Source organism: Chaetodon auriga, chromosome 12 (assembly GCF_051107435.1).
Source record: "Chaetodon auriga isolate fChaAug3 chromosome 12, fChaAug3.hap1, whole genome shotgun sequence".
Lineage (NCBI taxonomy): Eukaryota > Metazoa > Chordata > Actinopteri > Chaetodontiformes > Chaetodontidae > Chaetodon > Chaetodon auriga.
In genome coordinates, this window is record NC_135085.1 from 5580902 (window position 1) to 5595135 (window position 14234).

At 40.0% G+C, this 14234-nt stretch overlaps 1 protein-coding gene across 5 annotated transcripts in view; it reads left to right on the forward strand.

Moving 5' to 3' along the window:
* astn1 (astrotactin 1) overlaps window positions 1-14234 on the forward strand; it is a 361427-nt gene that overhangs the window by 149483 nt on the left and 197710 nt on the right. For all 5 annotated transcript variants that reach the window (XM_076744683.1, XM_076744682.1, XM_076744685.1 and 2 more), the window contains one exon: window positions 12803-12969. In XM_076744683.1, the coding sequence (XP_076600798.1) occupies window positions 12803-12969 (167 nt within the window). The remainder of the gene's footprint in view (window positions 1-12802; window positions 12970-14234) is intronic.

A 14234-nucleotide genomic window follows, 5' to 3' on the forward strand; every position in this document is an offset into this window, starting at 1 on the left:
ACATATTGTTTTCTTCATGATGGATTGGACATGAATTGGATTCCAAGTATGGGAGGATCCACTGTGTTGGACGTGTGTGTCTGCATGTCTTGTATTTTTGCTTTACAGAGGGCAGAAGAGTGCTAGCATTCTATTAACTGAAACATTTAAGGTTGGAAAGTCAAAGCAGGTGTTTTGCTGTTTAGCTGATGGATGGATTCTGTCAATTTAGCATGTGTGCGTGCTAGAGACGTAGCAGACAAGATGGTTTATGCCTGCGAGTTTCCATTAATATTGCATTTACAGCTGGTCCTATGACAGTCAGATTTTAACAGATTGCTAAAATGCTGCATTTCTATAAACCCGGAGGACGTGCAGGTGATGGTAAAAATGCAACAGAAGCTCAGACATAGTGACTTTTAGTGTCTAGTGTGGGTCATGCTCAAGAAAGGCTCTTATAATTTCCATGTGGTAAATTAAAGATAGCATAGATACAGTAGCCTGTGTCTTTCAACTCACTCTTGTAAGTATGTACCCATAACTATAAAACTGTATTTTATCTATCTATTTGTATATCTATGTCAACTTTATAATTCAAAAGATGAAACATTAAAACAACGAAGACAGAAGCCCTGAACATGCGGCTTCCACAGCAATACAGCGGGAGTGTAATATGGGACAGTTATTGACTTATCAGGACAAATTACAACCTGTACTGTCACACAATTCCACTGACAACCACTAACCATTACAGAAAGCAGCTGGAAAGAGTCCTATTGTGACAAAGAAGAGGTACTTGTTGGTACTCTTCAGTAAAAATCTGTAGAAAACAAAAACAACAAGGCTAACTCATCAACCAAAGTACCACATCGTACCACTTGGTACAATGCCAGTTCAAACTAGATCATGTCATCTTTCATCAAAGCCCACACAGACCATCAGCAGGATGCTTGTCCCGAACACACACACAATTGCACAATCTGAAGTACACGTTATGTCCAACACTCCATAAAAACAACATGATACACCACCCACTGCTACATCTAATCCCTCTTTGACCGGTCAGGTGTTTTTGTACTAATAATTCTGGACAGCACCATACTGTATGCTGCAGGCCAAAGCAGTTCTTCTCACCACTTTGTATTGCCGTAGTTCCCCTTAGGCAGCAAAAACCAATCTTGACTGGGATCACATTTAGGGACACTAAGCAGTGGTGAGTGGAGTCAATACCTGGCAGAGATATAGCTAGACCTCAGCCCTAAAGAGGAATAGGAGCACATTAGATTGTCACTACTGATGTTTTCTCTCCTCAGGTCATTGGATTTATGTGAGAGTCTGTGTTTAGACTGAGAAGCTTGATAAATGCTTCTCCTGAAGATCAGTTACTGTCGGGGTTCAGACTGAATGAATGTATTTTTTATAAGATGTTGAATGAAATGTGTTTTTTTTATATTCATAAACCAGTTTTTATTTGATATAAAAAGCTAGTATCCATGGTAGTGGGACATAAGTTTTTTTGATGACGAGATGAAGCTACTGTAGAGTAGCTGTGAAGGTGAAGTGGTTCAGGTTCAGACATAAATCTAGCGTTTTCAGTAAAAAATGAGCTGCAGTATGTTGAGTCTACACACTATAAGGTCTTTGGACTGGCCAGTAATTTCCACTGGAGACGGCAGGACTATGTCCGCTTCACTTTTTAAAATCCAGTGTTTCTCTAGCCTACATTTCCAGTTTGATTTACTTCCTAAAATCCCTATAACAGTTTCCTCTGATTGTCCAGCTGGTAAAATCCAGATGAGAGAAGGGAGGTGATAAAAATGTTGATACTCTCACCCGAGTCCCTTTCAATTATTTCCATTCCCTCACAGCAATTGCACAGCAGTGAATGATTTTTGACCTTTTTTGCCCCAGTTTTTTGTCTCTTTGGCAACATCGAGGTTGCTCTATGTCACGGGTGTTCAAACTGTGAGGTGTTTAAAGGGGTCATGAGGCGAAAACACTGTGTGATATGAAAGGAACAGGGTAATGTTGGTGTTCTACAGAAAATGGGAGGTTAGTGTTGTTTGGCCTGCTGATTTGAGCCACTTACCAACACAGTCAACAGTAGCAGCAGCGATGGCTGTGACACACAGCTCATGGAGGCAATTAGGGCACTTTAACTAGCAAAATGAAGCAATTTCTGATACCGAGAGCAGTCACACTGAACCAAAACTATACACATATGAATGGTACCTCAATCTGTGTCTACCTGGACTGGCTCCAGTGACTCAGTGTCTGTGGAATCAGTATGTGATTTGTCAGGAAGTGCCAGCTAATGATGGCATGCAACCTGCATGTACGAGATGGAAGGCATTTTAATGACATAGGAGGTCTTATAATGAGTTGCACTGTGCATTGCAAGATCAGGAATAGCCCAGACCATGGTGGAAACATTCACAAGGTGAGGTATAAGATACAATAAAGATGGGTGCAGTTGTCTTGATTCAGAGGGAGGGCCACAATAGAGCATGTAGTAAAGATGGGAATACTATTATCAGAAAATATCAAGCGCAAAAGCAGGATTTTATGAAAGGTTAGTAATAATATAGCAATTTAGCATTTCAGAATGTTTTCTTATACTACCATTATTTTGGGGGTTGAAGAACTGCTGATTTCATTGTGTTTCCTCTCTTCTGCTCACATTTGTATAACAACAAACCTAAGTTGAAGTGAAATTTGACATTGTGGTATTTTGTCAGTCAGAAAATGTACTTTCAAAAGTATAACAAACAAATGGAAAAATTCTGCAGTGGAGAATGTCTGCTCAATCAAACATGTTTTCAGTACTACATTTAACAAGGCCTTCTCTTCCAAGCTGTTTGCATCAGTCATTTAGTGAACTGTAAAGTTGTGTGATTGATAGTGCACATGATTCGGAGCCATTTAAAACATCAAAATGATCCAAAAAGCAGCAGATTTTCCAGGTGTTGCCCGAATTATGCAGTAAACAGATGTGAAATTCCTTTGCTTGCTTGTCAGCGCACACCAGTGTCATAATGTGTCTAATCTAGCAAACCCTGACCTGTATTTGACTTCATAACCACAGATAATCCTGTTGAAAAGTCTGCCTCCTCTTACACCAAAGGGTGTCTGGAAAAAAAAGAAAAGAAAAAAGCTGCACCATCTCATTAGATCGCAAAACTTCAAACTTAAACTCTTCAGACTTCAGCGGGCACTTGCCACACAGTATAAATAATGCTTGTCTTTTAAAAGTTTTTTTTTTTTTTTTTAAGTTTGCAAAGAAAGTTTTACGACTAATTTACCAAGAGGGAACATTTATTTTAAATTGAAGATCTCAAATTCTCTATGTCCATAAAGTTCAAAGCAGCCACAAGGAGTTTTTAACTGGTCAGTTTAATACTGATGTCTCTATATGATCTACATAAGCAAACAAGACCATCAGTGACAAGGTTGGCTTTTTCTATGTAGTCATTTTTAATGTCTGTTTGCAGGTTTGATTCCCTGTGAAATCAGATGCAACGATTTATGGTTTCTCTGTGAGTAGGACATTTGCATGGTGACAGGACGCAGGAGGAGAGTCTTCTTTGATTTTGTGGTATGACTGACCCTAGGGTGGGGTCAGCCAAGAGAAAAAGAAAAGAATTGACCGGAGAACAAAGAAAAAGCATGGGACAGCAGGAAAGTGTATATATGGAAAGGGACAGCAATGGATCATGGGAAAAAACACGAGTCAACATTGGTCAGCCATTCAACAGCTGATCCTGAATCAGCCCTCTTCCTGCTAGACAGGTAAAACAAAAACAAATGCACGCACTTGCCAGATCAAGATTTTTACGGCACAGTGGTGCTCATGGGAAATGCTTAATTCCTTGCTACGCAACCAGTTTTGTCCACAGGAGCTGCGAAAACCATAATATAATGAAAGTTCCCTGTGTTGGTTTAATAATGTCTTTCACTTTTTGAAATGCTTTGTGAGTAGCAGTTGACAACACATCACAGACTGTTAAATCATTTATGTTTTAGATGAAAAGTGTCAGATTTAGTGAGGCTAACAGTACACCATCAGCCCCAGCAGTCAGTAGATGAAAAGATCTTGGGTCAGCAAACATGATCCTTCTCTTTATGAAAGGTCCTCAGCTGCATCGTGTCTCTTCGACCTCGAGCACCCTCCCTGTTAGCTTTTTGCACTTAGATGTGAAGGAAGTGAGAGGGGTTACCAAATGTCCAAGTTTTTCCTCCATTGAACTTACTCACCATAACATCCACAGGAGGCCAGAACGAGGAGCCGAGCACTCTGGGATAAGCTGCCCCTTGACACATGCTGCTTATCTCATCACACTGGCCTGTGCAAAACTCTCAAGACAACTTTCTCTATAAGGAAACATGAAAGGAAAGTTGAAATGTTGGAATAATGTTTTAGGCTACAAAATGTGATTTCTTTAATAGACCTCCTCAGAATAGATAAGTTTCCCTGTGAACTTGACACAAACGCTCCTGTGGGCTTCCCCCTCTGCAGTGCGGAAAAACCTTTTAAGTTTCTTGCAAATATATCATTCCAGTTCTTTATTTGATGTATCAGTCAATATACTTTTTAATGCTATGCATAGACCTTTAATAGGCTGTTTTATGATACCTTGGAGTTATTCTTGGTCATAATGCACTGTACATGGTTACACAAGTGTTCCCAGGAGAAACCATATTCCCTATATAGTAACATATTGATTGTGTTTGTGATTTTCAATCTAGTTGCCTTTCTAATCTACCAGTGGTATGGCTAAGATCTGATTGAACTGAGGCAAGATAAACTGCTTGCTTATGATAATTTAATGGTCATGTTTAAAAAACACCAATGTCGACTGTTGGTAGGAAATGGGAACAGCAAAGAGACGTATCCCATGTTAACGGCACATACTTTGACGATTCACCTCTAACTCCTTGTTCAAGGCAAAGCAGATGGTTGAAGAGCACTTGAAACCTCCTTCTTTCACACCTGTCTGATGTCAGAATTGGGGTGTGGGTGAGGCTGTGTCCAACACATTATGTTTCCAACAACAATAATCCAGCCAGCACACCCACGTCACATGGCAATTTGCCAGGGGTGCAGAGGTCAGAAAGTAAGCCGGGTTTGAACATCCTGCTCAAGCTTTCTTTTCTCAGTCTTTGCACATTTCTGTCATCTTCCATTTCACAACCAAGCACAACACAATAAATATCTTCCAGGAAACTGTCCAAATGTGTGCAGCTTTATCCCCATATTTAAACTATTATCAGTGCACATCATTGTGTTGCCAAAATGGTCGAGGTCTTGCATTTCCTGAGGTCAAGTTGAAAGTTTAAAAACTAAAAAATGATCAGATCACTTGAGGAAGTAATATCTGATTTCAAACTGTTTAAATAATCCCTGAGTAAATTTGCAGTTCTTGAGGTTGTCTTGCTGTAGTTTTATTAAGAAAGTACTGATGTTGAGAGCAGCCCCATGCACATGGCCACCAACTGTGTCTTCCAGTCCTCCAAGCCAGCTTCATGGAAAAGCTTCATGAGTCCATCTGTTATGGTCTATGTCAGCACCCACTTCAGTTGCAGTCTTCTAATCCATCAGTGGACTGCAACTTTGTTCTTAACTCCCCATTGATGGTTTGTATAATTCTCTGCATTATCGATGTTCCCCCTTCATGTGAGTAATATGCATAATAATAATAATAATAATATATAAGTAGCAACAGTGATTTGAATTTAGGTGGTATTTTCCATAAGACAGTTAATTTTTGAAGAGTAATTAATGCTTTCATAGTGAATGCATTACCTTATTGTTTAAGTCCTCAATCATTGTTCTGCACTGATCTGCCTATCAGACAAATTTGAAAAGTGCATAGCTTATCTAACTGCTCTGGCAGGGATTTGTTGCTGTTTGGCAATGGCACTGTACTGATTCCCTTAAGCCTCAAAAGCACTGCAGGAATTTATCTCCATTAAGAAACAGGATTAAAAGGCATGGTGGTTCAAGGGGTTTTCCAGAGCAGGCTTTGTACTCCTAGCTTCTTCTCCAGCAGGGCAGACAGTGCTCTCACTCACTGTCCAGTTATTAAATGGTCTGAGATAAATGGTGATTACTTTGCCTTCAAAGACCCTTTTGTACGTGTCAGTGGATGGCCATTATCTAGTGACCTGTGTATCGTTTGGAGATGAAATATGCCCTTTTACAGTTAGTTGCAGATGTATACAGTGAAAGAAACACATGCTAACTGAGCAGTGGTTTGGTTGTAGCACTTTTCACTAAAGAATCTAATGAGGTTAACTAGGGTGTACAGTTCAATACCGCCACTCTTTTTCATTGTACTTCTTTTTTGATGTCGTCAGTGTATTTGTCAAGTCACGACAGGGCTTCAGTCCTGAGCCCACCTTTCAAACCTTCTGGCCAATCAAACTACAGCATACATCATCAAATGAGTATCTACCTAAAGAGTATCTACCTGATTCATTTGTGGCTGAAAGCGGCTTCTCTTTTACCATCTTACTGTGACAACATTGTTAGTTGTTCGAAGTCTTTGTAATGCGAATGTGTGATGTGAGACTGAAAGGTTACAAGTCCAGTGAGACCCATGAAGGTTCTCTACAGCAATCACTTGAAAGCTTTTGAATTGTGCTACGTGACACTTTGACCTACCGCAAGTAACAGTACAACAGCCTCTCTTTTTGAAAAGATGCTATGTGTCACAGTGCTAGGTACTTCATGTAGTTTTATTCATATGTTTTATCTGAAGTTGCTCCTGCTTTTTAGAGCCCCCACAGCTTTTGAGCTGTAAATAATGTAGACCGGTGTGAAATCGAGGCGAGATTTAAAAGATCACTTTGTGAAGTCCATAGCGGGGTTCTCAGCCTTTTCAAATGTTGTTAAATGCGGTAAGACATTGAATTCCAGGTGAGAGCTAATTATCCTTTACTCAGAAATGCCATTTAGATATGGTATAATTTTAGATGATATTGCAGGATATAAGATAACTGAATAAACAAAAATATCCCATTCTTTTAGGTGAACCTATGGGCTGAATTTTTGAAAAGCGCCTGCACTTACTTCCTATTCTTAAACCTTTCAAGACTTTTGTTAAGAACTTTGAATCTGGATTATTTCCTCATTATGCCAGTCACACTGAGTCAAAGTGTCCCACCTTTCACGGCCACAGACTCATTCCAAACAAAACAACCAGGAGAAGTTTTTAATCAGATAAAATTTTGAAGGATTTGGGGGCTGCTCACTTGGGGTGTGGTTTTATACAGAGGATTATCAATGATTTACCCAGGATTATAGACCAGATTTGTGGAAACCTCAAGTGATAACAATCCACCGACAAAAACTCCGGCGGGTGCATATTCCTAATGACTACTATCCTATGGACATCTGGAAAATGGCTCAGAGTTATTGCTATTCCGGCATGTCAGAAGCCTATTATGGCAGTCAATAACTAGAGCTATCTGTGGCAGGCAAGCTACAGTGCAGCGACCCATCAATACAAATTCCTCTAAGCTTGCACCACATATCCACATTGACTGCACTGGATTCCATTGATTTAAAGACTCTGTGCCACAGATGTGTTAGGAGATTCAATGCCTCATGTGCTTTTTGCATTACAGGTGATAAATCATTTGTCACAATGGCCCTTCACAGAGTGACAAAATCAATATCAGTTTATCAAGGGAGCAAGACCAGGGACCACTCATTCAACATGTGTCCCCATTCTGCACTGGTGTTACAACAAATATATAGCTGTTCTGGAGATCTTTACTTTATAAGGTAGATACAGAAAAGCAGTTACACATTTAATACATTCAACCCGCTCCCAGCACTTTTAGTGCATTCAATAAACCATATGGAATATAAATACAATAATTTAACAATGTAGTCATGTTTATTTAGGATTGAAAAACATGAACATGATTGAAATAACTTGTGACTTTTAATGATTTGAGTTCTTGGCTGGCAAACATTGAGAAGGTTCAGTAGTGAAATACAGTTGTATATTTTCCTTTTTATTACTGACATGGTACTTAAATAAATTGGGTTCTTGTCATGCAGTGGAGTAGTTCTACAAACTGTTGCCAAATGAGAATTCACAATCCCCTGAACCAATATGAATGTATGGTAGAAACAGTGATGGTCGAGTGACAGTCTCTGCGAAGTGATAATTTGTCATTCCATGCATACTGTTTGGCACATTCAGATAGGTTAGAGACAGCAGAAACTCCCAGCAATGCATAATGAAACTGGCATTTTAAAGTCTCATTTATCGTAGCTATGCAAGTTTGACTTTGTTTTAGGTTGTCAGGATCATCATATAATCCGAAATCAACCAGCTGGTAATCTCATAATGACACCTGCTCAGTCTTCCTTTCATAGCCTTGCAACTTTACAACCTCTGCTTTTCCTTAGTCCTGCTTTTCCTCTGAACTCTCCAGACCATGTCATTCCCATTTTCTCACAATGTCAGTCACCTGATTGCCACACCCATTTACACGCCTGCTCCTCATTGCTTTGTTTATTCCCCTACCATATATAAACGTCTGCTCTCTTGCCCCACTTTCTTGCCAGATCATGTGTTGCCTTCTTGCCACAGCTCTGCAGACTTTCCTCTTCCTGTCACCCTACATCACCTGCTACTTGGTGCCTGTCTTTGACTTGCCATTGCCATTCGAAGTTGTTTGCATGGTGGGACTGCCTTCTTGTAAGCCTGTTGAGTTCTTAGTAAGGTCTGTTTAATTCAACCTGCTCTACCTTTGTCTTCAATTGGTCCCTTTTCCCTGTCTCTCCCTGAAGCGAGCAAACAAATGCACACTGCAGTGGCTGAGATAGCTCACCAGCTACCATTATTTAGTGGCAAGCATTCCACACTTCACCCTATTCTTTTTCACCTTTAACATCAATATACTGTAGTACTTGAAACTTGTAAATTATGTCTTTGCTTCCGCCAGAGTTCCCCTCTCCTCCACATGTAAAGCTAAAAATACATACTATCAAAATTCCCTTTAACTTATGGGAGTTGTTTTGCTGAACTTCTGTTCATGTAACCTAAAAAGTGTATGAGGAGGTGAGGAAAATGCAGTGTCATCAGTTATGGATGGAGAAACAATCGGCACCTCTCATATTTCACTCTTTTTTTTAGCAGTTTTAACTACAGTAAAATATTTGGAGACTTAAACTCTAAGTCATGTCAAACTGATAAATGGCAGGCTTCCAGGCAAAACTTTGACATACTCATTGATCTGACCAAATTCAGCCATTTCCACCACTGGATCAGTCCTAGTTAGCAAACTAGGATGTGCTCTTTAAGAGAAATATCAAATTAATCCTGATGCAGTGAGACAAATGGAGACTATGGCTTCTTACAAAAATGGCTCAAGCTGAGACATAAGTGGAAAGGACATGGCCATTTACAGTATTGCAAACTCTAATGGCAGTCATCATTTTGGTGTCAGCAGAGTAAAGGTACGGTCACATAACATTTCCGACCCACTAAATTTTCCTGTACTCAGCCCAGAGAAGGGACTGATGTCATGTTTTTGATGTGGATGACAAATGAATATTGATCAGTGAAATCATCAACTGTAAAGTGTTACAGTGACGCTACAGATTGTAAGCTGGTAGTCAGAGATAATGCACAGAACATAGCAATAAAACATGCAAGAAGAAAAACTTCTCCATTTCCAAGTGCTACAGCAGAGTTTCTATTGAGAGAATTAGTTAAATACTAAAATGCAGAGATGCAAAGCTGCTGGAAACAGATTTTTATTCAGTATGTTCTGAATAGCACACATTAGACCTTAACAGAAACTGTGCTTCCACAAAAATTAGGTAAACCATTGGAATCCACAAAAAGCATGTGGGCTTTATTGGCCAAATGAGCCAGCTGGACCGTCTGATTAATACAGGAGGCTTAAATAATAAAATAAGCAGTTGCTGATCCCTCGGTGCTTAGAGGAAACCAGCTGTCTAGTCGCTGTTCTGGAGGTAGCTGTGCCTTGTTAAAATGCACTCCATCAAAATTTCCTTTGAAGTAATAGCTGACAGAAAACATAATGTGAATTTGACTTGACAGGTCCCTGAAAAAACTGCTAGGGAAATACTGAGCAAGACTGTAGATGGGAGGAATCGGGTTGAAGTCAGGTCTCACAGCTCTTTTGTAAATTCACCCCAGCACAGAGTGCATTTCAATTATGATGCTGTCCATTGCTCTGTAAAAACTTCATAATTTATAGAGTCTCCTTTATTAATTTCTTGAAGTTAATCTGTGACAGCCATTGCTGTTTCACACACAGCAAAACTAAAGGATTTCATTTCTCTCATCAAATGTAGACCGTCCTCTCTGGATGGTATGGAAATTGAAATTCAGACCTGCAGTATTGCCTCATCCACCTCACCAGAACAAGAATCCTTTTAAAAGGGTTTCATTATAGATGACACTGGTTGTCTGCCATTTCATCACTGCTCCTGTCATTCCCTGTGTCACAGTAAATAATCAAATGGTAGTGCTATGCAAAGGCTTTTTTTTATCTAATGTATAAAAGAAACGATTCAAAAACTCCTGTTGTGAATTGTGAGTATTGATTACACGATATAGAATTTATTGACCGTGGCTGAACGTTGAATGAGTTAAGCAGGGGAAGGAGCAATGCATTGGTCTTGCAGTAAGACACAGTAATACCACAACACATGGAACAATAACTGATTTCAGGGGCAGGGCTTGCGGACAGGCAAGCTAGGCAGTTGTTTGGAGCCCCCGGCCACTAGGGTGGCCCTGGCCACTTATTTACAACAACGATTATTGATAGGCCTGGGCTTTCAGGGACCTCTGTTGGTCAGTGGACCTCACTTTGATAACCACTAATCTCTTTTTCAGTATTCGTCTTAAATGTCCCAGGAAGTGTGTGCAAAAACCCAATTTTTGTGGCGTGCACGGGTAGGGTGGGGGCCCCAGGGATTTCTTGCTTGGTTCCCCAAGAGACCCTAGCAATGCCACTGACTGATTTACCTCAACAACCATTGGATGGATTACCCTGGAATATTGTACAGACATTCGTGGTCTCCAGAGGATGAAACCTATTTACTTTGATGATAACCTGTTAGGGCCACCATAAGGTTGATTTGTGGTTTTGATTTAAAACATTGCAACAGCTATTACATGAGTTACCACTGAATTTGGTACAGACATCCATGTTCCCAGGATGATTTGAACTATCTTTGGTTTGCCTCTTTTAACCCATTATCAAGTCATAAACATTCAAGACCAATCTACAATTACACAACCATGATGGTGTGGGCACTATAGAAAACATATATAAAACAGAATGTCATAATTTGCTAATTCTTCTTGACATATACTCCACTGAAAACAGTACAAAGACAGTATATTTATTTATTTATTTATTTTTCTCATCAACTTAATTGATTTTTTTGGATATATGCTTATTGTGAATTTGATGCGAGCAGCATGTTTCAAACAAGTTGGACAGGAGCAACTAAAGACTGAGAAAGATGTGGAATGCTCCAAAAACACCTGTTTGGAACATTCCACAGGTAAACAGGTTCAGTGGTAACAGGTGAGAGTATCATGATTGGGTGTGAAAGGGGCATCCTGGAAAGGCTCAGTTGCTCACAAGCGAGGATGGAAGTTCACCACTTTGTGAACACATAATTTTATGAAGGATATTGCTACATGGGCTCAGGAACACTTCTTAAAACTGCTGTCAGTAAACAGTTCAAATGATTGCATTCTGTTTTTAACTACATTTTCCACTAGAATTTGTTGGTGTTTAATTGAATCCATTCTTTTCTCTACCAGGGAAATGTCCCAGTGCCACTGCCAGCAACACAAGCCCAAAATATGATTGATCCACCTTTTTTTCCCCAAACATACCTTTTGCTCATTGTTGCCAAAAAGTTCTATTGTAACCTCATCAGGCCACAAGATGTTTCCAAAATGCATCAGGCTTGTTAAGATGCTCCTTTGCAAAGCTTCTGACACTGAATTTTGTAGTGAGGACTACAAGAAAGATTTTCTTGTAATGACTCCTCCATGAAGGTCATATTTGTGCAGGTGTCACTGCACAGTAGAACAGTGCACCACCACTTCAGAGTCTGAGAAATCTTCCTGAAGGTCTTTTGCAGGCAAACGTGTGTTTCATTTGCCTTTGTAGCGATCCAACAAGGAGTTCTCTCCCGTTAACTGTCATGTCTTAATTATACAACGAACTGAGGAATCAGCTACCTGAAAACGCTTTCTTCTTCTTAGCCTTCTCTTACTTTGTGGGCATCAATTATTTTAATTACCACAGTGTTAGGCAGCTGCTTAGAAGAGCCCATAGCTGCTGATTGTTGGTTTGAGTCAGAGAGAGTCAGAGTCGCTCTTTAAATTTGCATCATCGGGCCTGTCCTAATGAGGATTGTGAACAAGCCATAGCACGACCAAACCAGAGCTGTGGTCAAAGCTCAAAAAGCAGCTTTTGGGTTGCAGACATTTGTTTTCTGTACCATTGCTCCTTCTGTTGAAACTTCCTGCTGTTATTTACGCTGATAATATGAGAGTTTTACATAAAAAATTATGCCATGTGCAGTTTTACAGACTAAGCTCAGTGCTCACACAGGCTGCACTAATGGGAACAGAAATCTGACTGTTTACATTCTGTGGCACAGATGTTATTGGGTCTGTTTACCTGTCCCATCTGGGATTAGTGTTAATGTGGAAGCTTCTCACTGTTTAGGCAGCTCCCAAAATGAAATAGAAATCTGTAATTGCTAACATCAGTCATTTAAAAACACTTGTTCCTCCCACAGTGCCCTCCAGGGTTGAGTCCTATGAAGGATGGGACCGGGTGCTACGACCACCACATCGGCATCGACTGCTCCGACGGTTTCAATGGAGGATGTGAGCAGCTGTGTCTCCAGCAGCTGGCCCCTCTAGAGGATGACCCGACACTCTACAACATCCAGATGTTCTGTGGGTAAGAAAGTAGAGATCACTGCTTTACATCTTTAATTACTATTATTATTTTATCTAGTGACTGTTACATTGAGTCCTATCATCACAAACGTTTGAGGTGTTTGTTTGGTGAAACAAACCAAAATGAATTAGGTACTGGTTCTTTCAAATGAAGTTTCTTGACTGCAGAACTCTTCTAGTTGCAACTATAAGCATTACAGCTGCAGCACCTTTCTGTAGCGTCCTGTGCATGGCTTTGTATCCCAGCATCACAGATGTGTAGTGTTTTGCCTACTCTGTTTTGTTGACTTATTCAGATTTTGTAGTAGACAATCTAGTTTCTTTTTTGCCTGTTTTACTGTGTTTGTTGTTGGTATACAATCAGGAGTCTGCAAAGGGTGTTTTATTTTGAAACCTGACAAGAATCTCTATGCCATTCCTGCGTCTGACTTCCTGTGTGGCGCAATCTGCTCTGTCCAGCTTGATGATTAGGCTTCTGTCAAAAATAAATGAGGCGCGTATTCTCCGTGGAGCAGAGCGCAGAGACGCTTCTGAAGTGCACTTCTGGTGGAATCGTCTGGAATGGCCAGAATCTGCCGGAATGCAACATAGACGTGCCCGGTGGAATTTCTGGGTCAAGGTTGACATATTTTATGCAGGATGAACCATGGGAAGCTAGTACACTAGTAAGAAGTAGGAAGCTAGTACACATCCCATGCATATACATTATGAACTGTAATCATGCATAAAAGGTGGTGGTTGATAAATTAAAGGTAAAGACCAAAGAGGTATTAGAGAGGTATTGGGCTACCATGATCCTCTAGACCTGCTTCAGTGCTCTCTGTCATCGTGTCTCCAAGTCTCTATAACTCTCCTGAGGGATGAACAGCATTCTTAACATATCCTCTCATTGTTCTCATTGTTCTCATTGTTGATGTTCTGGTGAGAGAACCATCTAACACATCACTCCAAATCAATGCTGAAAAAAAATCTAACCTCAAGTTAACTGTTTCATATAAATACTTTATAATATATGCTTCATTCTAAACCACACTTGTCAATGGGACTTCTCACCAGCCTCTTGAGTAAACCTTAAAGAATTATCCATTAAAGACACATTTTGCCAGCATGGTGCTTGCCAGTGTGTGCTGCTCACGTCCACCAGTGTCATTCAATACAAAATCCATATACAGCGGAAGTAGATTTTCTTTTTACTAAATAAGTGAAATAAATGAAATATATTCGCTTGGTTAGGACAAAGCTAAGCCTAAACTTGACCACTGAAAG